Raw genomic sequence first — 25,894 nt, forward strand, 5'->3', positions numbered from 1 at the left:
CGTCCAAGCACCTCACCTGGCATCCAAGGCTTTTTGTACCAGGCACCACCTCAGCGTGCACTCCAGCTCTTGTCCCTCTGTCCCCACAAAGCCCCCTGAGCCAGCCTTGCTGTCTCCTCATGGTTCCCAGTCACACCTGGGATGATCCTGCTCACAAGGTTCTCTCTGCCTGGCACACCTCCCCCCCACCCCCACCCCGCTGCAGTCCCTGATCAAACCCTGCCTGAGCTCTTCCTCTGGTAGCCCCCAGATCCCTGCATCTGTTGGCAGTGAACCCCAAGTGCACCCAGCACGCCCCTGCCTGATGGCACTCACTGTGCACCTTCCTGGTGGAGCAAGGACTCTGGGGTTGCTGTTGCTCAATGGATCCGCACTCCTCATGGTGGGCTCCCGATTCAAGGTTCTTCCTGCCTGACGTTAGTCTCTGACCTTTGAAAACTCCCTCTCAAGGAAGCAGAGGAGGCCAAGCCTTAGTGTTCAATGTCTGTGCTTCCAACGACAAAATGACCACGGGCCCAAAGACTCACTTGCCACAGCTGGGCAAGGCCGGAGAGATGGCTGGGTTCCACAGGGAGGGAGCTTAGTGGCTGTCCCAGCCGCAGTGAGACTCTCGTGGCAGAACAGCAGGGCCTTGTGGCAGAGACACTGGATCCCTATAATGACCCCAAACAGGTGGAAAAAGGCAACTGGGTGTCCTGCACACCTGATAGCTTTCTAAAAATAGGCGGTGGGCCCTGGCTCCGCAGGCTGGCCTCTGGGTAGGGGCAGGGGCAGGGGCTGGTGGCTATTTGATCACTAAACTTCAGAGAAGCAAGGCAAGTCTAAGCTGGTTTTCTACCTTGCCCTCCCCGCCAGGCTGAAGCCAGACATGCAAGCTTGGCTCTGGGGTCCCGAGCTTGCCCATCATCTCCTGCATAGCCCTGCCCCATCGCCTAGGGAAGGACGAAGGCAGACCGGCCAGGGCAGATGCCAGCAGGCTCCGGGCACCGTTTCTTCTTGGCCAAGCGACCCGGGTACAGAGACATTCTCCTCAAACCAAGGCGCTGACAGCATCGAACAGAAATGTCATGGTCTGAAGCCACGTGGCGTAGGAGGAAGCAAGAAAAGAAGAGAGGAATTCTCCGGGCTGAGCCCCCAGAGGTCTCCTCTGTGGGGCCGGGCAGAGGGGCAAGCGGTGGGCAGAGGAACAAAGGGAGCACTCTTTTCTTTCAGGGGCAGGCTGCGCCTTCTGCAGTTCCTCAGCCCCATCTCCTCTGGTCCCTCCTCCCTCCTCCGTGTCTAGACGGAATACTCCTGGCAGCCTTAAGTCGTGCATTTGGCCTCTGGTCCCCAAGGCCAGCCCTGTGGCGCACTGGGGGTGCTCTGCTGGCTCAGGGAAATCTTTTAAAAACAAATCCCACCAAAGAATCTAAAAAAGAGTGAGTAGATGTATGTGGATAACTGGTTCACTTTGCTGTACAGCAGAAACTAACACAACGTAGTAAATCAACTATATTGCAATAAAAATTAATTTTAAAAAAATCCCACTCATTAAAAGGCACAGTGTGGATTCTCAGAGGCCAGAATGCCAGCACATTTTGGTGATCACTAAGTCACCCAGCTGAGAACCAGTCTGAGAAGGTTAACGTGAAACATTATAGGGACTAAAATTACTTCCAAGAAAGATCCTTGGCGAATATAAACTGTCCCCCTCACCAACCCCACACAGTTGGAATACCACCTTTCTAATCCTTTTAGTGAGAGGCAAGGAAACTGGGAGGCCTGTGGTTTCCTGGAACATTTTCATACCAGGGTGCTCCTCTCCCTGTGAAGTCCTTCGGAGACTCTTTTAAGCACGATTTTCATACCAGGTCTTGGGAGAGATACAGAGCATTGCTTATTCTGAAAATATTGGCAAGGCCAGCAAAGGAATGGAGCAGATAGAACCAGAGGGATTCCCGACACTGCCTGTCCTCCTGATGGCCCCCAGCCCCTCTCAGCCCCCAGTCCCTTTTGACCCTAACCCCTCCCTCTCCTGGCTGAAGACCACAAGCACGCTTCTCCTCACTCTCCGTACCAAGATCATATTGCTGAAATGTGATGCTTGGCCCACTGACCTGCCAGCCGTGTGGCCACCCTCTCACCAGGGCCCTGCGTCCCACCACGTGCAAGCCATGAACATCTATCACTGTGACTCTAGCGGCGGCCCTGCCGTGCCCATTGGCGCCTCTTACGCATCCTGGGCAGTACAGCGTCTCTTGCTTCCTCAGCCCCTCTGAGCCCCCATTTCTGCACGGAGCACAGGCGGACCTGGCTGGCACCTGTGCCACCTCAGTGTCATCTGCCCTCCGGGCCGGCTCGGGGCTCAGCAGAGTAGAAAGAGATGTAGGTGAGGACCCGGGCACTGAGGAGCTGGGCACTGCGTTTGGGCGGGTGCTGCCACTCCCTGGCATATGCATGAGATGGGGAGCAGGTCACAAGTCACCTCCCCACTCTCTGGCATCACTTCCTTCTCTGCAAAATGGGAAGAATTGGAGCCACTCTACCTACCTCATGGAGGTGTTCTGGGAGCCAAAGAAATGCCAGGTGGAGAAGAAACTTGGAAGGGTGCTAGTCAAAAGTTCATTATCGTTACAGAGCAGGGCTGAAGGTGTCCAGGCCAGCTTCCCCAAGGGACAGCGAATCCTTTCTTTATGAGATGAGTACTTACTTCAAGGTTCCTGCTCCCTCTTTGCTAACAGGAATTGCAGGACCCTTGCCAAGTCCAAGAAGTACAAAGAGCAAATAATCACTTGGATGAGAGAAGCCTGTTGAAATGAGTCTTTGTTGGGCACAGGGTTTGGCTGACAGCTTGGCCCGAAAATCAGCACAGTGAATCAGCTCATTGGCTCTCGCAGGGAGATGGACTCAGCTAGACTCTGATGTTTCACAGTTCCCACTACGCACCCTGCACACAGTAGGGATTCAGACGATGCTTGTTAAGCTGATTACTGCAGAGGCAGCTGGAAGTGTGAGAGGGCGAAGCCCTGTCCATTCAAATTGGAGACTCACTCGGTAACGCGAGGGAAGGGGAAAATCCGAAATCAGACAGGACCTGAGGCTGAAGCGGGTGGGGCCGTTCATTCTGCAGCCTTATAGCTGAAAGGGATTTTGGGGGGTGGGGGAACAGGGGGAGGGTGGAATTAACATGCTTACTGTATTATGTTGCAGCAGTGATAAGACTAAAATTTAGGATTTTCTTAATGAGACTCCTGCATTCACTGGTTTTTCTTATCAGCACTGGCAAGAACCCTAGTTTAGCATTTCTGTCCTCTGCTTTAGAATGGAGGAAGGATCACGGGAGGGATTTGAAAACTTGCTCCGGAGAATAACTGTATGCACCCTTTTTGCTGTCCCAGAGGAATGCGGGTCCTCTGCCCCTGGTCCTCCCCAGATGCACTGAGCTCTGGATCCAGGTGACAAGCTTTCCCAGTTCGGAGTTTGTGGAATGAAATGCACATTGGGGCTGGGGAGGGAACCAGCGGAAGTTAGAATGCCAGGCAGTTCGAAGTGCCTCTGCCCTCTCTCTCCTGCCCTAGGCTCGGGAAACCATCCTCCTTTCCCACCAAGTGTCCATAACCACCCCTGAGGGGCAGGTACCTGGGTTCTAACACTAGGCTCTGAGACAGCTCTAATGCCTGCCACGGGGTCAGCTCTTTAAGGACTACGATCAGGACAGTGACAAAGTCAAGGCCATACCACAAGTCCTCACATCTATGTGGCACTTGCTGCCTCTGGGGGGTGGTGGGGGCAGAGCCACACACCCCTTTAACAGGTGTGCAGCCTGGTGCTTAGAGATGGTAGCTTGTACTACCTAGAGAGAGCTGACACTGGAGTCAGAAATAGGAGCTGAGGGTCCAGACTTAAGGCTGGGGTTGGAGGAGACCAGACCCCTTCCCCAGGGTCTGGGCTGCAGGTTCCTCCTCTTGCACTCCAGGACCTTGGATCCCCTGGAAGCAGCCAGCCCACTCTGCAGGGGGACCTGAAAGGCTTGCCTCACCTTCACATATCACCCACTTGATTGACTATCCAAGCCTGCAAAAAAGCACATCTTTTTTTCTGCAAAAAAAGCATTTTTTTAAAATCAGATTTCAAAACGGTGAAAATTCCAGTCCACCCAGAAATGAGGAAGAGCCATCCTTCCTTTATCTCCAACATATCCACAAGTCAAGAACCTTAGAACAAGCAAAGTGGATGGCTTTGTAGTGCAGGAGTTCCCTGGTCACAGGACAGTCCCAGCATCCTTGTTTGTAGCCTATGAATGCTTCCTCTGCACACGGTTCGAACGAGCAGATCCTCAGTGGGTGAGGGGGTGCTGCTGCCTCAGGTAAGACAGGGAGCAGAGCAAGTTTACTGGGTCAGAATGAGAAGAGAGGCAGAAACGTGGAGAACAGGGGCACAACCTAGGCAAGCATAGCAGCCTTGGGGCCTTCAGTTCAGGCACAAATCTCCTAACTGCTTCCATGGGCTGGACCCCAGAGCATCATGGCATCACTGCAGACTAAATGATATTCTTAAAGCCACAGAGTTTGGAGTTCAACAGAGCCTGTGTCCTGACTCTGACATTTATCACCTATGTATCCTTGAGCAGTTGGCTTGAGCTCTTGGAGCCTCTGTCTCCTCCTAAGCGGTGGGAGCACCCACTCTCAGCTGTGGGGAGGTGATTGCTGTCAGGTGCTTCGAGGAGCCTGTGTGGGCCATGCAGAGAATGTGCGCTGATGTCCAACAGGCCTGGGAAGAGGGGAGTGCGTTAGCCCACCCTTCAGAAGGATTTACCCAAAGTGGTTAAGATAAAAAGAACATTAGGGTTTCACTGGGAGTGAAATTGGCAGAGAAGCTCCAGAGGAGAGCAAGAGGAAGTATGGGTGGGCATGAAGACCGGCACCCGCGTCCCATCACTTATGGGTGCCAGGCCCTGCATAAGGTGCTTGACGTGTGACCAGATTCCATCCTCCCACCTGGGCTGTACCTCTTACAAAACTCCACTTTACAGATGAAGGAGCTCATACAGGAGTGAAGACACTTTCCTAACTTAGGAAGCTGGATCAGTGGGATTCCAATACAGATTTATCTGAGTGCAAAGCCAGTTTCTCAACCCCTACAGGCACAGGGAGGAAGTGGGGTGGGTGGGTGCTGAGCTTCACAGAAAGCCCACAGGGGGTGGCGGGAGGCACTTGCAGACACCTGGGAGGAGGTGGAGGCAGAGAGGAGCAGCCGCTGGGCCTGAGCCCACCACCCAGCCGGCAAACAGGCATCAAGGGCAGGCGGCACGGACGGCGGCAGGCACCAGGAGAAGGCCTGATCCCCGAACTTCTGTGACATCTGAGGGTCAGTCCTGCCTGAGCCTTGTGATCTTTTTGTGAAATTAATTAGTTAATTATTTTTGGTTGCCCTGGGTCTTTGTTGCTGCATGATGGCTTTCTCTTTCTTTGGTTCCCGTGTGCAGGCTGTTCACTGCAGTGGCTTCTCTTACCCAGTGGCATGTGGAATCTTGGATCAGGGATCGAACTGGTATCCCCTGCATTGTCAGGTGGATTCTTAACCACTGGACCACCAGGGAAGTCCTGTGACATGTCTGAGGGGAAAGCAAGTCCATCTGGAAACTTCCAACACATGAACCTCTTGGCTCCAAGGCTGCTCTATAAAAGCCCTTTCCTTCCTCCTGCAGGTAGGGCCAGACAGGAGGTCTCGGGTCCACAGCCTTCTCCAGGGGTCCTTCTGGGTTGCAGAAAGGAGGGTCCTCTGGGGGAGCCTCTTGCATTAGCCCCCTCCTCCACTACACACCCCAGCCCCAGGATCCTTGACCCAGATGGCTGACAGGGAAGAGGACAGATGGAATCCTCCATCTTAAACTCTTCTAATTCTCATCACCTGGATTGTGCACCCAGCAAAGAAACATACATACAAAGAGAATGCTGGCATGAAGGAGAGGAACTTTGTAAAATGCTGGCAGTGATCAAAATTTGTATCCAGAGAAAAATAACAATTGTGAAAACCTATATACAGCCTGAACTCTAGTTTATGATAATATAACATTTCTAGCAATAATATTCAGGGAGAAAAGAGAGATGAAAATGAACTGAACTTTATTCGGGGATCTCATTTCTATGAGTCCCGTTCCTTTTGCTAAAATACGGAAATCTCTATAATGAGGATTTGTGTTGTCCTAAGGGAAAAAAATGTGTGAAAAATTGACCTTACTAGCATGGGAAAACTTTTATATGCTATAATATAGAAGTTTGTTTTCCTTAAGAGTGGAAGTATGTAAATAGCTCACTGAAAGAAAAGATGTGTAATTAATCACCAGCGTCTACGCGTCCCAGTGCACTCTTGATGGTCTCACGGTCTCCTCAGGATCCAGGGAACAGAAGTCAGGGCAGTGACCTGGCCTTGACCGCCAGCAAGGGGTAGGGGGTATGCTAGAGAATGCACTCTTCGGATTCTAGCACATGCAAACAGGCATGCTTTGTCCTCTCCCCATCACCCACATCCAAGGCTTTAATAGGCTTTACGTGGTCACTGAATCAGAGAAGGGCAGGCTGAAAGGCCCCTGCGGGCTTCTCTCCCTTCAGCCCTTCCATTTCACAGATTAGGACTCTGAGGTCCTGGGAGGCACAGGCACTTGACCTAGATGCCATGAACTGCAGAGGCCGAGCTTGAGAAAATTGCCACAATGCACAGCCTCACCCAGTACCCAGTTCCGAGGGAGGTGGGGTCTGGCACTCCCTGGGCCGAAGTGTGTTTGATGGAGAGCTTTGCCCTCCCCTGGAGGGGCCGCTGATCCCCTTTAATGAGACGTAAAGGCCTTAAGCTCCATTCTGCATCTCCCTTACCTGGTTTTTCTCCCAGGTGGGAGATATTGAGAGGTGGTTTTTTAAATTTATTTATTAATTTTTCCTTCTTGGCTGTGGCATGTGGGATCTTAGCTCCCTGACTCGTCCATCTTGCACTGGAAGCTCAGAGTCTTAACCACTGGACCAGCAGGGAAGTCCCTTGAAGGGTGATGTGCTTCGTCTGGCCCTCAGGCAGGGTGACACCCTGGTCCTGTCATGGGGCTGGCCTGGGCTGGCTGGGTGCTGAGCAGCTGTCCAGAAGCCATGGCCCACTGGTCATCAGGGAGTTAACAGAAGGCATTTTCTGGGGCTCAGCTAGAAGGTGGGAATGCCCTAGGCCAGGAGGAGGGGGAGGTTTGGGGAGACAGGGGACAGGGGACAGGGGCCCTGAGGATCTCAAAGATTGAGGAGATGAGAACAGGAGCTTGCTACAAACAGGGTCCTGGGTTGGGCTTTGGGGATGGACAGAAGAGGCCTGAGGGCAGGGCAGGAGCAGGGCGTGAGCTCGGCTAACCCAGGGCGGGGGTCCATCCGTCCCCCTGGGCAACTGCAGCTCCCCCCAGAGCCTCTGAGCACAGGATGCTGGAAGCCTCTAAACAGCCCTGGGCCCTGAAAACCCATCTCAGGGCGCTGTGCGCAGGACCCCCGAGATGAGCTCCCAGTTCACTTGCTGTCTGCTGGCTGGGCTCACAGGTAAGGCCACTCCCTGCACCCAGGAGCCACTAATCAAAGAAAAAGTGGCTCTTGGAGCTGAAGGGGATGGGACACTTTGATTCCCAACCTGCTCTTAGCATCTCAGCTCCACACACCACCCAGGGTCACTCTCTTGGGGCACAGTTGCTGGATCCAGGATCTGGGGGCCGGAGAGGGGAGGGGAACAGCTGTGGGTGGGGTGGGACTGAGCTGGGAGTGACTACGGAGGGCGATCTGTTCCCAGGGGCCAGGACCACAGCCAGGGGTTGGGTGGGCAGCTCTGGTTGGGCGTGAGAGCAGGGCACAGACAGTGCCTGGTGGGGGCTAAGAGGTTTTCCAGCCTCTGGTGCAGGCTCAAAGGGTGCCAAGGTAAAGAGCACGGCACTCCAGGAGGGCTGACCTGGGGGCTGGGTCTGGGGGGAGCCCCACCCAGGGATGGAGGAGACGGAGAGAGGCAGTGGAGTCCTGTTAGGAGGAAAATGGAAACTACGAGTCTGGTATCCACTCTGCATGTGGAAGAGATGCAAGAACTTGGAAAGGCTGATAATTTCAAATTTTCTATATATTGAGTTCTTTTTAAAAACTTCTGTCAATCTGCTCATCTTGCTAAGTTTAAAGAAAAAAGAAGTCTGCAGATGGCAGGCCCCGGGACCAGAAGAGACAAGATAAGAAAGGGTGCAACTTGCCCTGGCCCTCGGACACCAGAGCACAGGAGACATGCCCAGCACTCTGCATGCCTCCTCCCTGTGGGCCTTGTGGCCTCAGATCCACGAGGCAGCTGAACTGGGATGGACAGAGGCATGGCAGTCCCCAGACCCCCAGCCCACTCTGCTTCTTGCTCCCTAAAGCCCTATCATCCACTACACTCAGAGCCATAGGTGTGGATGCTCATAGGTCAGGAGACCAGGCCCTGCTGCCTCGCCCGAGACCAGACCGTGAAGGCCTGGGAAGTGGGAGTTCTGTGCACTAATTCCTCCCCAGCTTCCCCAGGGCACAAGCCAGGCCCCAAGCCAGGCCCCGACCAGGGTCCTGGTGGATTGGCCAACTGACCCAGGATCTACCCACTTCCCAGGCCCCGGCTTATAAACAGCTTGAGTCCTAAAAAGTCCACTGGGGATCTGCGGTTGGTAACTCACATTGTATTTGCCTGCAGAGTCAAAGCTGTCTGTGATCATGGGCCTGTCTGGCTCCACCACGGAGGCCGAGATCATAATCTAGCTTGCTGAGGGAATCAAAGCCCAGGTCGGCCCCAGGGGAGGGGGTGGGGAGGCTGGGTGTGAGGACGAAGAGAGGGAAGAGGTCCCCCTTGTTTCTTGGTGCTGGTGATGAGTTTGGCCAGTTTTGCATTCGTATGTGTGTGTGTGTGTGTGTGTGTGTGTGTGTGTAAGTGAACTAAAGGTAAACTTGTTGAAATCAACAAATCTGAAAACAGTGACACTTGGCCTTGATAAGTGCAATTGCCAGGCTGCATGCAGGGGGTGCCGTGTGACCAGCTGCTCCCGGTCAGCCAGTAGCTGCCCAAGGCCCTAGAAGCAAGGGTCTCCCAGAAGGGGGACCCTGCCTTGGCTTCTCTGCCCACTTTCTCTACTGCTCTGCTGGCCAGGCTGGACAGGACAGGAGGGATCCATATGTTACCTTGAATCCCAGGTCCAGGAGCCTTGGAGTTATGCTAAGTGAAATAAACATGGATCTAATGGGCACTTGGGGGCTTCCCTGATGGCTCAGTGGTAAAGAATCTGCCTGCCAACGCAGGAGGTGCAGGTTCTACCCCTGATGCGGGAAGATCCCACAGGCCACAGAGCAACTAAGCCCGTGTGCACCACAACTGCTGAGTGTGTGCTCTAGAGGCCCTTCTCCTCACCAAGAGAAGCCACCTCAATGAGAAGCCCGCACACCACAACTGGATCTTAGCTCCTACTTGCTGCAACTAGAGAAAAGCCTGCACAGCCGTGAAGACCCAGCCCAGTCAAAAATAAACAGAGAAATAAAATTATAAAAAAATAAAGAGCACGTGGAGGGCAGAGAGCTCATTTAAGCCCTGATTGACATGACTGCATGTTAGAGCAAGTTCATAGATGGTACTCAACAAAACCACACCCATAATAAAGGAAATAAGTCAGAGACAGACAAATACTGAATGATATCACTTACGTGTGGAATCTAAAACAATGCCACAAACTATTGAATATAACAAAAAAGAAGCAGACTCACAAATATAGAGAACAAACCAGCGCTTACCAGTGAGAAGAGAGGAGGTGGCGGGGCAAAAGAGGGTAAGGGATTAAGAGACACAAACTAGTAGGTATAGGTCAGCTGTAAGAATATTGTACAGCATGGAGGATGTAGCCAATATTTCATGGCCATAAATGGAGTATACCTTTAAATATTGTGAATCACTATGTTATACACCTGTAATATATAATACTGTACAACAACTATACTTCATTAATAATTTTAAGAATGAAAACACTAAGGGTGAGGCGGGACCAGCTCCGTGTTGTTCAGCTCCGTGTCTGTTAAGGCCAGGGCTTGGGCAGTCAGACCAGAGCTTATAGTTTGAGGCTTGCAACTGATCGTTTACCTTGTCAAGAAAGCATGCTTGTGGGGGATAAATATCAGTCCTTAACATGAGGCCAGGCCTCTTCTGAGCTGGCTCACTTGGAGCCTCCATGCGAACACCTGCTCTGTGTTCAGATCCCGCTGGGGCTGGAGTCCTTGCCCCATGCGAGTGCTCAGATCCTGGGAGAATAGGCTGGACAGACACCTGACGTTTGGGCTGTGCAAGGAACTGTGCAGGGGTGCAGCATCATTGAGGAGCCATCTACGAACTTGCTCTAATGCAGTCATGTACAATTAGGGCTTAACTTGAGCTGTCTGCTCTTCACATGCTCTTTGAGCTTTAGTGCAAGTTCGATGTAGAACCACCCTTGCTATGGGCCAGACGTTGTGCCAGGGATGTTAGACAACTCAGTGTTTCTCCCTTTCAGTGGGGACAATCATAGTTTATTGTAACTGTGATACGAGTTATTCCAGGGGAAAACACGGGGAGCCATGAGGAACCCCAAGGCCCATGGGCACAACTGGAGAAAGTCTTCCAGGGGAGATGCTGTCTGAGCTATTTCCAAATCGGGGAAGCTAGGGGGAGGTGGATGTTTTAGGCAGAGAAAACCACCTTAATTATTAAAACAGAGGCAAGAAGCTGCTTAGCATGTTGAGAACGGAGATGGGTTTGGGGTAAATGGAGCAAAACAGACAAGGGGGAGGGAGGAGGTGAGGCGGGACACAGAAACCTAGACACGGCCCCCAAACGCCAACTGGGTCCTAGAGCACTGGCGACTGGCAGGGGCTCCTGCTGAGGACAGCTAAGGGCAATGACGGTCGAGCTGGGGAAGAGGGAGGAAGTGGAGAAATAGAGTGAGATTTTGGTAAGACTTGGCAACTGACTAGCTGTTGAGTTCATTCACCAGAGTGCTCTGTGTGCTGAGCTACTGCTGGGGTGGAGGTGGGGCGTGGTGTCTGGGATGAATCCCAGTTTTTAGGTTGGAAAGACTGGGGGATGGTGGTGAAATTCTACTGAGATTGAGAACATTGGAGGAGGAACCAGTTCGAGGATGACTTTGATGCAAGCCGAGGCATGGCGTGGCTGAGCGGGTTGTACCCAGGTGAGGTGAGCAGGATGGAGCCTTCCAGATGGGGGAGCCAACAGATTGAACACAGTGTGGACAGATGGAGTGTGGTCCATTCCAACCAAGGAGAAACTCGACCCTCTTCCCGGAGTCCAGATGTTGGAGTCCTGAGGACGAGAGACCACCCACCATGCCCCAGACAAGGCCTCTCTCCCCAACAGGGTCTCAAAGAAATCAAGACACATCAGTGATCCACTGATTGACTGATTCACTGCGTGTCTTGCATGTCGAGATCCAGGCTTCGTGGCCAAGTAGCTTCTTTTCCAATTTTGCAGACAGAGGCGCCAAGAATTCTGCCGGCGTCTGTCCCTGGACCCCCGCTGTCAGGCCTCATTGATAACGCCGAGTGGGCACTTGTCAGGATGGGCGAGACTGAGGGAAGAAATCTGCCGGGGCGTCTGAGGCAATTTCCAGGGAAAACCATCTGCCCAGCTTCCTGTGGGGCTGCGGCCGCCTGCCCACCCCTCGCTCAGCTTCTGGAGGCCACTTTCGGGCTCTCTTGTCTGGGGCACCATGGCTGCAAGGCCCCTGCTGCTTGTTGCCCTCCGCTTTGGTCTCTGAAGGACCCTGGAGGGTTCCAAGGCCAGGGAAAGTGGGAAGCCTGGTGCACCCACCGGTCCTCAGATGAAAAACAGGTGATTGCATTTCACACTCCTCCGAGGCTCCCCAAACCCACTCCCTGGCAGCATAATTACAGATGCCTCCCTCCTTACAAACCCTGCCTACGCGCTGCATAAAGGAATACAATTTCTGGCTGTCCAAATTACAAGAGACCATAATGCACAAAAGCAATAAACACAGGTTCTAACAGCAATCAGATACCACTTATCGTAAACAATGGTTTTTGTGATTTATTGCGTTTGAAGCAGGTTCAGCGTTACTCCTTAGAAGATTTGGTTATTCTTGTTTTCAAGCAGAGTTGCCGGCAGCCAGCTGACGTCAGAAAAAATTGCTCAAGCGCAGCGGATTTTAAAAATAGGGCCAAGGCGGTGTTCAAATAATAATAATAGAAAAATCAGGGTGGCTGTAGGCTGATGTGAAAGTCTGAAGACAGGGCCATTTGGGCTTCGCAGGCTCCCCTGCCACAGCCCATGCATCCTCCGTGGGTCCTGCCTTCTCACTTCCGGACGCTCAGCACTACCGATTCCTCCCGCTGTCCTCCTGTCCCCTGAGTGACGTGGGAGGGAGGAGGAGACTAGTAACCAGAGTGGGACAAAGAAGTCTGGATAAACACATGTTCAATTTCCCAGCTCAAGCTGTCCAGTTAGCGCTAGTAGTCTGATACTGGGAGAGTGCAGAAAAGTCAGGTTCAAACAGCGCATTTGAGCGGAGAGGTCTGTAAGGATTATCCAAAAGGACATTGGCCCTGTTCTGGCAGGAGTGGTCCCTTCTTATCTGGACTCTGTCCTGTCCACTCTGCAGGGAAGGGGCTGAGGATACTGTCGGGAGACCAGTGGCAGGGGACCAGTGCAGAAGGCAAGGAGGATGCCCAGATCAGAGGAGGATCAGGAAGTTAGGAGACATCCTAGGATTCTGAGTGGGAATTTCAGAGGATCTGGAAGGCGGGCAGCCCCACCTTAACCAGGGAGCTCTGCTTTTATCAGTCTTCTCTAGTGGGTTTCCCTAAGATTGTTTGCACACAAAAAAATCGGATTAGAGAATTAATCTACAATGGACTTCCCAACTGGCTGGATGGTAAAGAATCCACCTGCTAATGGAGGAGACGCAAGAGATACAGGTCTAATCCTTGGATTGGGAAGACCCCCTGGAGGAGAAAATGGCAACCCACTCCAGTATTCCTGCCTGAAAAATCCCATGGACAAAGGAGCCTAGTGGACTATAGTCCACGGGGTCACAAAGAGTTGGACACAACTGAGCAACTGAGAATTAATCCACAAATAAGAGTCAAGGAGTTCTGACACTTGTACCTACTTGACCCCTCCTCAAATTCAACATTTCTTCATGAGTTTAAAGTGCAGGCACAGGGAAGAACTTGCTCCAGTGTCACAGGGAGATGCTTGAGAAGTACTGTGCTCCCAGGAGGAGCAGCGGAGTCCATCACACATGTAGCCTGCCAAGGGTGAGTGGCAGTGGCCTGCAGTGAGCCGCCTGGGCTGTGCCCACAGCCCATGCACTGGGGCTTGGTTCTAAAGGTAGTTGAGGCAGAGCTGGTAGTGTGTACCAGGGCCACTGCCTCACAGGGAGCAGAGCTCCTACTGCAGGAACAGATTAGTCATCTGAGCAGGCTGTTCATTCCCAGAATCTCCAGCAACAGGAATATTAACCAACATGCAGTGACCTTGGGATTGAAGATGTATGTGCACTCATGTGCACACACATGCACACATACACACGTGTGCACACACATATACATGTGCACACACACACATGCATGCACACAGTCCATGGCCAGCCTCTTGCAGGAAGGCTGAGACCTGCACAGATGGCTGATGCTTCATTTCAGTCCGGGCGGAGAAGTTCTCTTGCCTCAGCTTGGAGCAGAGAGCAGAAAAATCACTGAGCTATATAGATCATGATAAGGAAATGGATTTGTTAGTGACTAGCCAGTCCCCAGAGTACAACCTTGATATCTTGTTTGAAGTAAATCTCAGAACATCACTCACCCAGGTAGAAAAAATATATATATTGATTGCTACCATTTATTGCATCCTTATATTCCAGGCACTATTCGAAAGTCCTTTCATAATTAACCTACTTAATGCTCACTACAGAACTATGCCAGAGGTATTATTATTCTCCCTATGGAACAGATGAAGGACTCTAGACCCGGGGAGGAGGGTGACTTGCAGGGTGACCCAGCCAGGAAGCGTGAACACAGCCCCAAGTCTGCAGGACTCTCTGTGCTCCGTATCTTTTCCAGGCCTGACATGTTTCTTTCCATGTGGTTTCCTGTCGTGAGTTCGTGGACCAGGAACAGTACACAAAGAGGAAGACAGGTGGGATGCATGTCACTTAGAGCAGCAACATCCACATCCACCTGCTGGAGGCAGAAACACCAAACCATTTTGTTCACCAGCTGAGTCACCCCACCAGCCATACATCTCCCTCCGGAGATGAAGCCATCAGGCCACAAACCACACAGAACGCCCCGAACCTTGAAGTCGGCAGCCCTCTGCTGAGCGTCCATGTGTCAGACACGGACAATCACAACCCAAGACAGCAAACAGGAATTCCAGAAAAAAACCCACATTTGCTTTTTGATAAAGACAAAGGCGATACAGCTCAAATGTATGCTTAACAGAGAGGTAAGTCTTTCTACATATCCTCACATCTTCCAGCATCCCTGTCCTTTCATATTTCTAGTCCTCGGCCTTGAATTGCTTCTGTGCGCAGGAAGACGTGACAAACATCACCTCTGCGACTCCTTCCCTGACATGCCCTGCTTCGGGGAACCGCCTTCTTTCTTGTCACCAGGGCACTTTGTGCTGTTCAATTGGTCACTGGTTTAAGTATATTGCGTCCTATTTTATCTGATTATTTCATGTAGGGCTTGTTTCTTTGACTAGGGAGCTCCTTGAAGGCTGAGCTGTGTCATCCTTATGGGTACTCTCTCCTTCCTGCCTGTACACACACACACACACACACGCCAACTTCAGAGGGGACCAGAATCAACTGGAGAGCTAACTGAGCCTATTTTAATGTTGAATCCCGAGACACACCTCTAGAGATTTAGATTCAGTGACTCTGGCTTGTAACTCACATTTTAAGCCCATGCCCTAGATGCTTCTGAAGTCGGCAGCTTCATGGTTTGGGGAATGAGGCTATCTTGCTATCCCAGGACAGCAGCTGTACAGGACAGGGCTGAACTGTGTCCTCCCCAAAAGAACATGGTGAGGTTCTAGCCCCTCAGTGACTCAGAAGGGGACCCTATTCAAAGACAGGGATTATACAAAGGTAATTCAATTAAAATGAGGCCATTAGGGTGGGCTCTAATCTAACAGATGGGTGTTCTTTTCTGAAGAGGAAATCTGGACACAGACAGACATGGAGGGAGGAGGGTGTGAAGACGTGAGTGTGTGTAAACATGGCTGTCTACAAGCTGAGGAAAGAGGGCTGGAACAGAGCCTTCGCTCAGAGTCCTCAGTAGGAACCAAATCTTCGGGAACCTTGATCTTGGACTTCCGGCCTCCAGAACTATGAGAAAATAAAGTTCTGGACATAGCTGCCCAGTCTATGGTACATTGTTAGGGCAGGCCGGCAAATTAGTAATATAGGATCCATAGGGAAGATCCCCTGGAGGAGGAAACCCACTCCAGTATTCTCGTCTGGGAAATTCCATAGGACAGGGGAGCCTGGCGGGCTATGGTCCATGGGGTGGCCAAGAGTCGGACATGACTGAGCAACTGACTTTCACTTCCATAGCACATATTTTGCAGATACATTTTTTGAGGGGCCCAAACTCATCTCTGTCAAACTTCTGAACTGCCCTGAGTTCTTCACCAGCTATTCCTACCCCAGGGCAGTGACCTGCTGTTGCCTGACCATCCGCCAGGCCCGACTCAGCATCCTGGCATCGGGGCAGGACACGGCTTGAGAAGGCATCTCTCACCCATCCCATGCCTGCCCGGCCTTGGGACTGAGCCACAGCACCACTCCCAGAACATGGGAGTTACCCTCCCACGGAACTCCTTGTCACTATCACAACAGATGCTTGCTAAGCTCTGCTCTCTGGGGCCAGATGCCACCTAGCTCAACGCCACTTCTTCTGAGAGGGTGTGACTGTCCTCCCCGCCACCCAGAAAAGCCCAGAGTTGTCACCTGGGGAGATTGGCTGGTGACAGACCGGGGCACGTGGGCAGACCCTCAGGAAGGTGGCACATCGGCTCGTGCCAGCCTCTGTCTGGCAGACAGCAAGGCCTGTGGAAGCTCTGCTCACTGTCACCCACGCCATGTCTGGGGTGGTCCCACAGAGCAGCCCACATAGAGCTTGGAGGCTCACAACAGGGGTGGGGTCCTGGGACACCGGCCCCAGGAACTATGGTAAACTCTGCATGCTGGGAGGGTGTGGTACACCCCCAAACCTTGGCAGCCACGGTGGGCCACCCGTACTGCTTCTTGGTTAAAACTCCTCCCCCTTCTGGACATCACGTATGCTTCTCAATTCACGCCTTGCCACAACAACTAGAAATAAGCCTTTCTGCAGGCAAGATTTAAACGAGCTCTCCTGTCACGGAGCACATGGCCTCACACTGAATAAAGGGTCTTTAGAATGCTCTCAGATCCACCCTCTTCTCATTTCCTTCCCTCCCTGATCCTGTTTTCTCCCTGGGGTATGGGTGACTGTGCAGCCAGTGTGATTAACTCAGCCGGGACGATAATCTCAGGAAGGAATGGAATGGAAATCATTTTTGGAATATAAATCAAATAGGATTTCAGTTGAAGTTATTTAAAAGAAATTAATTGACTTGTACTCGCCACAATACACTGATAAGAGTTCATTGCCAGGCCCATCAGGAGTAATGAAAAAACAGTTAATAAAATTCAGCTGTCAAAAGCAGCCTGCGCTGGGCTCTCCGGGGACCTCCCACAACCCCCCGGGTCACAGAGGGTGGAGCCCACCGGTTGGCAGGGGCCAAGCGCGGGCTTTGCTATATTTTTCTCTAGTGCGGGATTACTTGAGTTTTAATACTATAAGATTCTCAGGGCTGAGACTTTTTCCCAAGCTGCTTTGTATTTCTATACATCCCTCTGCACATTCTAAATCACAACCCAAGGAAGGATGTGGGCTAGATAGGAATATTTTTGCATTCATTCATTTTTATTTTCCATTTGCAAGGTCTTCTAAAAAGATATTTCTCCTCCCCCTTATTGACTGTGAATGACCTTAAGGAGGAGGGAGTGGAGATATTTAATTAAAGACATCTTTGGTTCCTCTCCCCCACTCTCTCCCAAAACCATGGACGAGAATAAGTTATGAACTTGGAAAAAAAAAAAAAGAAAGCCACATGCACGCAAAGATGAAGAAAGGTGAAATCTCCACACTGAAGTTCAATGCAAGACCTTGGGCTTGGCGGCCGGCCCATCGCCCCGCACTGCATTCCCCAGCCCACGTGGGTATGATTCAGCTTTCTCATCAAAGATGTGAGTCCTTGCAATGCAGAGATAGAAACTTCCCTGTGTCCCTAAGACTCTACAAGCCACAGTCCTTCTAGCCACTCAGAGCAGTGGCTTCCTGCTCTGGGCTCTTCTCCTGATCATTTTCATTGTATTTTGGAGTGGCTACCACAGGCCAAAGAATTGATGCTTTCGAATTGTGGTGTTGGAGAAGACCCTTGAGGGTCCCTTGTACTGCAAGGAGATCAAACCATTCAATCCTAAAGGAAATCAACCCTGAATATTCACTGGAAGGACTGATGCTGAAACTGAAACTCCAATACTTTGGCCACTTGATGCAAAGAATTGACTCACTGGAAAAGACCCTAATGCTGGGAAAGACTGAAGGCAGGAGGGGAAGGGGATGACAGAGGATGAAACGGTTGGATGGCATCACCGACTCAATGGACATAAATCTGAGCAAACTCAGGGAGATGGTGAAGGACAGGGAGGACTGGCATGCTGCAGTCCGTGGGGTCGAAGATTCTAACATGACTTTGCTACTGAACAACCACCACCACAGGCCAAATACCATTCTAAACATGTCCCAGTGGCTCCTTTAATTCTCATGGAAGTCCTACAAGGAGGTGACTATAGATACCCTCAAATTCATGAGCTGAAGTCCTAACTCCCAAGGTGATATGTTCAGAGGTGGGGCCTTTGGGAGGTGGTTAGGTTTAGATAAGGTCATGAGATTAGAACCCCCTGGAGTGAGATGAGTCTTCTTTCCTCATAGCTCAGTTGGTAAAGAATCCACCTGCAATGCAGGAGACCCCGGTTTGATTCCTGGGTTGGGAAGATATACTGGAGAAGGGGTAGGCTACCCACTTCAGTATTCTTGGGCTTCCCCTGTGGCTCAGCTGGTAAAGAATCCACCTGTAATGCGGGAGACCTGGGTTCGATCCCTGGGTTGGGAAGATCCAGAGTGAGATGATGGGATTAGTGTCCTTGTAAGAAGAGACGCCAGACAGCCACACAAGGCTACGATGCAAGGACAAAGGGAAAAGGCTGCCATCTTTAAGCCTAGAAGAGAAGTCTCACCAGAAACCGACCAGCTGCTAAGCTGCTAAGTCACTTTAGTCGTGTCAGACTCTGTGCAACCCCATAGACGGCAGCCCACCAGGCTCCTCTGTCCCTGGGATTCTCCAGGCAAGAACACTGGAGTGGGTTGCCATTTCCTTCTCCAATACATGAAAGTGATAAGTGAAAGTGAAGTCGCTCAGTAGTGTCCCGACTCTTAGCGACCCCATGGACTGCAGCCCACCAGGTTCCATGGGATTTTCCAGGCAAGAGTACTGGAGTGGGAAACTGACCAGGAGACACTGCAATTTTGGACTTCCAGCCTCTGAAACTGTGAGAAAATAAATTTCTCTTGTTTAACCGCTCAGTCTATAGTATTTTATTATGGCAGCCTCAGCTAACACAGAAAGTACCACTTTTTATTGTCCCTGTTTCATAGATAAGGGAACAAAGGCTCAGAGAGCTTAAGTAATTTGCCCAAGGTCACACAGTAAGTGACAGAGCCAGTCCTGGAACCAGCAGTCTAGTTTGAGTCTCTGCTTTTACCACTACACGGAAGCTGCCTTTTACTGTGCTAGGCTGTGATTTATGTTAAATGGCCCCACAAAAAAGGCATTGTCACTGGGAACTGGCTTGCAGAGTTGCTTGTATTAAACCACAGGCCACGGGGAGCCCAGGGTGGAAATCCCAAATGTGGTCAGGCTCAAGGAATCTGCTCAGAACAGATGCATGAGAACCTTGTCAAGGCTGTGGGTTTCCATCTGCCATATGGGAGGGACCTGCAGCAGAGAGGCCGTGGCAGATTGTAATCTCAAGCCCTTCTAGAACTTGGAACCCCTCCGCCCCTCCATTAAAAGCCTCCACTGTTTCCTCCTCTGGAATTCAGGCCAACTTTGTAATTCCCTGGTAACCGGCAGAATGGAGCAGAAGTGACAAGGTGTGCTTTCTGAGGCTAAGTCAAAGGGATTAACCCCTTTCCCCCAGCCCTGACCTTCCATGTAAGAAATGCACCCTCCTGGGTCACCACACAGTGAGAAGAGAGGCCATACACAAAGGCTGCAGCAGACAGCCCAGCAGAGTTGGTGGGTAGCCAGCCTCCATGCCAGCCACTGGAGAGATGTCCCTGGCTGATTCTAGGGCCCGCAGTAGAATCGCCCAGCCTGAGTGTTCCCACCCAAGGTCCTAGGCATTGCAGAGAAACACTCTCCCTGCCGTGTCCTGTCTGAAGCCTAGACCCACAGACTCTGTGAACATGACAAGACTCCTGTTTACACCTTGAGGTCTGAGACTGGTTACCTGGCAACAGTGGCCAGAACAGGTACCAGGTCACCCAGTCTCCCTGGTCCCTGCCATTCCCTGCTCTCTCCTGTGCTCAGCATCAGGCCACATGGGAGTGGTCCAGAGCCTTTCTAGGGAGCTGAGGGTAGGGGAAGGATGGACTGACTGGTGGAGAGATGGACAGACGGCACCACAGGAGCAAATGCGCTACTCTGAGTGAATTTCCAAAGGCCAGGCCTGAGGGAGGTGGCTTCTCTGAACTGCCCACAGAGATGTTCAGCCTGGGTCCTCAGCCTGGGTTTCTCGAATCGGTGGATGGGTGACTCTGTTTGGGAAAACCACCTTAGGGTTGAAATCAATGATTTTTAGAAGACAGCTGCTCATGGCTATGGATCCTGGACTTCAGTTGCAGCATTTCCAGCCTCCGGCCACCCCTGTTTGCTTCAGGCTGGTCCCACAGTCAGAACTGGATCTGCCTTTCCTATTGCTGTTGGTCCTGAATTCAGTGGTTTGTGTCCACTGACAGACTCCCTTGGTTTGTTTCAAGTCTGAAGTCAAGGAGAGAGTCTGTAAGCAGCCAAGGATCTCTGTTCAGTCCTGAATAGTGGGTTTTTCATCCAATTCCAGGGCTTGTCCCTATACTTGTGCTCCTAAATACACAGTTACACCATCCCCTGGTTGTCTAGTTAATATATTGTGCAGTGTTCAATATATTGCACTCTTAAAGCTTTGTCCATTTTTAATCTTCACTTCAACATTCTGAACATAAGGCTAGTATAGAATTGAACTCCTAGTGAAGTTTAAATGTTAATAAAATAGAATACCCATAAAAAAACAGATGAGTGAATTCACACGCAGAGCAAATGCTAAAATCTTAGGCTTAAAAATGTAAACTTTTCCCAGGGGCTCTACCAAGTCAGAAAGCTGAGTCCCTGGTGACATCAGATTCCCAAAATGGATCCTATTTGTTTCTATTGCTGCTGTTCAGGGTGGGGAGCTGGAAAAGAAGGCTGTGAGTCCTGCTGTCTCACTGCTCTGGACCTGGGCTGGCCCTGAGTCAGTCACAGCAGAGATAAGGGATGTGCAATCCTGTCATCTGGCGGGTCAGAGCATGCAATCGGCCTCTGAGAGACGCACTTTTCCCTCACAGGTTATTTCTTCCTCACGTAAGTGTCTGTGAGTCTTGGCTATTTCGCTGCCCCTTATGTCATAGGGTCCTGACACTCATAGTGCTCATGGGCTTGGATCTGGAACCGAGAAGCCTGGGACCCTATGTGCAGGAGCACTTGTGCGTGCAGACAGCTGGCCTACCTGTGCAGACCCACCCAGAAAGGGCACTTTCACTGCTTGGTTCAGAACCCCAGGGTCGGCCCACTCTGGCTCCGGTCACGACTTTTCTGCACTGTATACAAAGAACCTAGAAGACTTGAGCATGGAAGCTTCTCTGACATGAACTCAGAAGCCTCCCTTCCCCGAACCCCACTCCAGGGCTCCTGTTCTTGAAGATCCTTCAGCACTCGTCCTGCAAGGGCTGGGGGTGTGTGCAGTGCACATGGGGACCAGATGCAGAGGGTGGGCCTCCAGGGAGCTTTGCCTCTGTCTCGCTTGCTCCTGGGGGTCCTTTGAGGAGGACTGCTCCGGTATGACCTCTCGTGAGATGATGGTGTCTGCTATTTGGCTGGACCCAGGAAAGGAGCTGCTGGTGGTTCTTGGAGGAGCAGCAGATGCTGGGGAGGGGCCCAGATGGTCCACTGAGGTGTTACTCTTTGTCTTGCTCCCTGGTTGCTCTCCCATGGCTCCAGGTGAGGGCCCTGGTTGCAGCACAATGGCCCTGAACACCCACAGTAAGGTCAGAGTGGCACAAAGGGTGTTAAGTACCTGGGGTCCTTTCCTGACAAGGGGGTGGAGCAATAAACACTGATAGAGATTCTCCTGGGACAGATGACTTGGGGATGCGGGTGGGGCTGTGGGGTCCTACCGTGCCTCCCTGCAGGGACTCTCTCCAGCCTCCAGTTGGAGAGCTTGTGGCTTATTTTACTAAGGGAGGTGGAATCTCATGACAAAGGCACCCGGGATGATAGGTCTACCTTGAACATGTGGTTGGAAGGTCAGGACCGGCACCTCCCCAGTCCTTCAAGTGCATGAGCAGCTTTGTCTTCTAACAAACGACCTGTTAACAAGGCCAGCTGCCCAGCCTGTTGAAAATGAACCACCAGAGGCGGGGAAAGCCTCTGAATCACGCCCACCTGGAATACATCTGGACAATGCCCACCGCTCCCAGGGAAACCTGCCTGTTTTCTCATCATTTTCTCGAAAGGGGAGATGAAAGGATGCAGAGCGCTCCCGTGGCTTTCAAGGACCAGGCAAGGCTGAGTAATGAAGCCATTTCGTCCCTGAGCCGGACCCGTGGTCGCCGCCTGGCTGGGCTGCGTGGGGAGGGGGAGGTGACCTAATTAGCTTGGCCGGGAGCTGCCTGGCCTTGGCAGTGACAGACGGAATGTCCTCTTCAGAGACCCCAGGCCTGAGAGGCCGTTCTCAAACTGGGTCAGGAGTGCTTGGATGCCCAGCCTCCAGGGAAAGGCTGAAGAGACGCTCATAACCAGCCCCAGCGCCTGGCCTCCCTTTCGTCTTAGCCGCAAATGGTGTGTGCACTCACAACCCTGCAGATTTCTAGATGGGCACACGTGCCACCCTTGAAAAGTCTCCTTCTCATCACCCATGCTGCCTGTTCTCTGGGTCTTTCTGTGGGAGAGATCTCTCTGGTAGGTCAGGGTCAGGGGAGCTGTTTGGAGGAAACTGCTTTGTGGATGACGGGGCCCTGTTAACAGACCCAAGCTGGGTTTTTTTTTTTTTTTCATTTTTCAAAAAAATATATTTAATTTTGGCTATGCTGGGTCTTCATTGCTGTGTGTGGGCTTTCTCTAGCTGCAGTGAGTGGGGGCTACTCTCCAGTTGCGGCACGTGGGCTCTAATGGCGTGCGGGACTTTAGTAGCTGTGGCCCATGGGCTCAGTGACTCTTCAGCATGTGGGATCTTCCTGGACCAGGGATTGAACCCATGTCCCCTGCCTTGGCAGGTGGATTCTTAACCACAGGACCACCAGGGAAATCCAAGCTGGGATTTCGAGAGCCTGTTTCGGGTTGCAGGGTTCCCTGTGGGAAGATTTTAAAGGCAAAAGGGCCTTCTGAAAATGATCACCTTTTAGGGATAGGTCAGTAGATCCAAGCCACCCTGTGCCCCTGGAAGTTTGAGTTAGCTGCCTGGGTGGAGATGAGGTCACCGAGATCATCAGGGGATGCGGGGGGGCTTGGGGGGAGGGCTGGGGGCACACCCACAGGCCAGAACTTCAGGCCACAGGCCGGGAGTCTCAGGAACACAGCTGCCTGCTGGCCCAAGAGCACATGCTGACCCAAGGGCAGTCTTCGTTCAGGGAGCACAGAACTACAGGCTGAATCCGAGCCCAGCCTGCGCTAGAAATAGAAGAAATTCAGAGCCCAGTCCCTTGTTGCAACCCAAATAGGGCCTGCCTAAGTTGTGCCCCTTTCAGGGAGGTCCCTGAGCCTGGTTCTGGGAAAGCTGGGCCTCTGCCTCTAGTCTTCTCCTTCTAGACCTGGCGGCCCCCAGACCGAAATCCTGGGAATTGTCCCTGGGGCTCCCAAGGCCACAGCTGGCCAAATTCACCTTTGAGTCCTTGCCTACAGCCACAGGCCTTTTACCCCTGGGGCTGGAGGAGGACTGAAGGAGCAGCCTCTGCCCCCAGCGAGCAGTGGAAGCACCCATGTGGATGCCCCACGCCGGCTGCCTCATTCACCTGCAGCTCCCCTCAGAGGGCCCTGCTCCGGAAGTTCAGGCTGGTGGGCTGTCAAAGCATCACTCTCTGTCTGAACTTTTTCCAACTGAGTGAATTTTACAGAGAAATGACATTTGTCCCTTTAAGCACAAAATATTAATTCTAAAAAGATTGAAAAATAAAACCCACTGTGACATGTATTATAAACTTGTCTGGCCCTGGACAGACTACATGGAATATGACATGCTTTTCCGTCCATGACCTGGAATTGTTGTCCGGAAGACACACAGCTGGCCTGAGCTGTCACCGGATGAAGCTCCCTGGGTCTCCCCATACCACCTCTGGCCTTAAGACCCTAATGGATAGTCCACAGGAGTACAGCTTGGTCCTGCTCTCCAGAACCTCCCTGGCTGGTTCAGAGGATGCTGCTCTGAGATGCTCCCAGCTCAGTGGACTCCTTTGGGCTGGAACAGGAGGCTCCCAGGGGAGGAGGGGGAAGGATTTGGGTATACAGAAGTGTTTATAATTCACACGGCCTCAAAGGCTGGCTCCTTCTTCTTTTAAACAAAGAAAGCAACATGTGCAGGACTAATCTTAATTTCCAGTTGGAAATTAGAACTTATCCTAATTTCTAATCCTAAAGGAAATCAGTCCTGAATATTCATCGGAAGGACTGATGCTGAAGCTGAAGCTCCAATACTATGGCCACCTGATGGGAAGAACTGACTCATTAGAAAAGACTCTGATGCTGGGAAAGATTGAAGGCAGGAAGAGAAGGGAACGACAGAGGATGAGATGGCTGGATGGCATCACTGACTTGATGGACATGAATTTGAGTAAGCTCCAGGAGTTGGTGATGGACAGAGAAGCCTGGCGTGTTGGGGGTCCGTGGGATCACAAAGGGTCAGACATGAATGAGTGACTGAACTGAAGATTGCGATGCTCCAAGGTCTCCTGTCTGCTTATTCTTCCTCCTTCACTGGCAGGGGCTGCTTCGTGGGGTTGGGGCCCTCATTTCTCACCCATGTCCTTGTGTGGTTGGGGTCTGCTCCTACAAAACAAAGTGAAGGGGCCTTGTGGCCATGGGCCTTCCACTGGGAGGCATGGGCTTTCCAAGGCTGCACTGTCTGAACTTGGCTGGTAGGGGCTGCTGAGTGGTGGCGGTGATGTGGGAAGAGTTTGCACGAACCATGCCTGTTGATAGGATAGTGCTACCTTCTATAACCTCCTCTGTATTTTCTGGTCTGAGTCTCTAGAACCTGCTAAACATTCACATGTCTAATTGGCAGTGATCACGGCAAACATGTAAGTGACCACAGATATCAAAGAAATTACAGAGCCTCAGGGGGTCATGTTGGAAGTGGCATTTTAATCCAACCTTCACTCAAGTGGGGCCTCTGATCCCCGGGCCAGGAAATGATTGGTCAAGGTCAGAGGGACAACGGAAGTGGAGTGAGGACCAGGCCACAGCATCTGCACCCCAGTCCAGGGCTGTGCCCTGCAGTCCACCTCAAGGGAGCACCTCCAGTTACGCTGTGTCTTCACCTGCTGCAGTCCCACGCACCTTAATTATTCACATCTTTAATTCTCAGGCCTGGGGGTCATTTCACAAAGGGCATGACTGCGACATTCAAACAAACCACATCCATTCTCAGGTTAGGTCTCCTGATTTGAAACCTCATGATTAAAGAGGAAAATACAATGATAGGTAAGAGAAGAAAACAAAAAAAAAAAAAAAAGAAGAAGAAGAAGGCAAGGAAGAATTTGTCCAGGCTTGGTCACCCCAGAAAGACCTGCATCCTAATGGGGTTTTAATGAACCAATGGGTTCCACCGCAGAGGAGAGGCGGGGAGAATCCTGACCTTGAAGGGCTTGACCTGAACATCACAGCCCAGCTATTTGTTCACTGGTGTCTTGCAAGCTGGCAGCCTGATTGCTTCTAGCTAGAAGTGTCCACTGTGCCTCACAGAGCCCTATGACAACTCACTGGAAGAATGACACAGTAGGGGGAGTATTCGGGGAGCCCAGCACGGCCCCCATAAGAATGGGGAGTGGCCATATCAGCATCAGCGAATGAGACCCTCACTGCATCTAAAGAGGCACCAACATGGTCAGAATGGAGACTAGTGACCAGAGCCAGGAGGGCTGAACACAGACGGGGAACCCACCTGACAGACAGGTGAGTTTGCAGGACTCCTATTTCCTGAGGGTGGAAGAGGAACAGAAGCCAGAGGAACCTCTAGCCTCTGCCAGGTCCCATGGGAGTCACCCCCTGCTCAGGAGCCAGGAAGTCTGGGGCCAAAAAAAGGAGTGGTGGTGGGCGTGGGGGGAGCTGCTGAAATACCCGACTCCCTTCCAGGAGAGCCGCCCACCAGCGAGCCGAGGAGCCTCACAGCTACGTCTCAGGAACACACTGTTCTCTTTGTTGGGGCAGAAATCTGTTCGCTGCTGATTATGCAGCC

At 51.8% G+C, this 25,894-nt stretch overlaps 1 protein-coding gene across 2 annotated transcripts in view; it reads right to left on the reverse strand.

Moving 5' to 3' along the window:
- Positions 1–25,894, reverse strand: part of KLHL29 (kelch like family member 29) — a 332,208-nt gene that overhangs the window by 185,580 nt on the left and 120,734 nt on the right. Inside the window, exon 1 of one of the 2 annotated variants that reach the window (XM_005213022.5) lies at positions 316–7,465. The exons of the other annotated variant lie outside the window; for it this stretch is intronic. Within the exon in view, the coding sequence (XP_005213079.1) occupies positions 316–381 (66 nt within the window). The 5' untranslated portion in view covers positions 382–7,465. Of the gene's footprint in view, positions 1–315; positions 7,466–25,894 lie in introns of those variants that run through there. 2 annotated transcript variants of the gene reach the window in all.

This window comes from Bos taurus, chromosome 11 (assembly GCF_002263795.3).
Source record: "Bos taurus isolate L1 Dominette 01449 registration number 42190680 breed Hereford chromosome 11, ARS-UCD2.0, whole genome shotgun sequence".
Taxonomy (NCBI): domain Eukaryota; kingdom Metazoa; phylum Chordata; class Mammalia; order Artiodactyla; family Bovidae; genus Bos; species Bos taurus.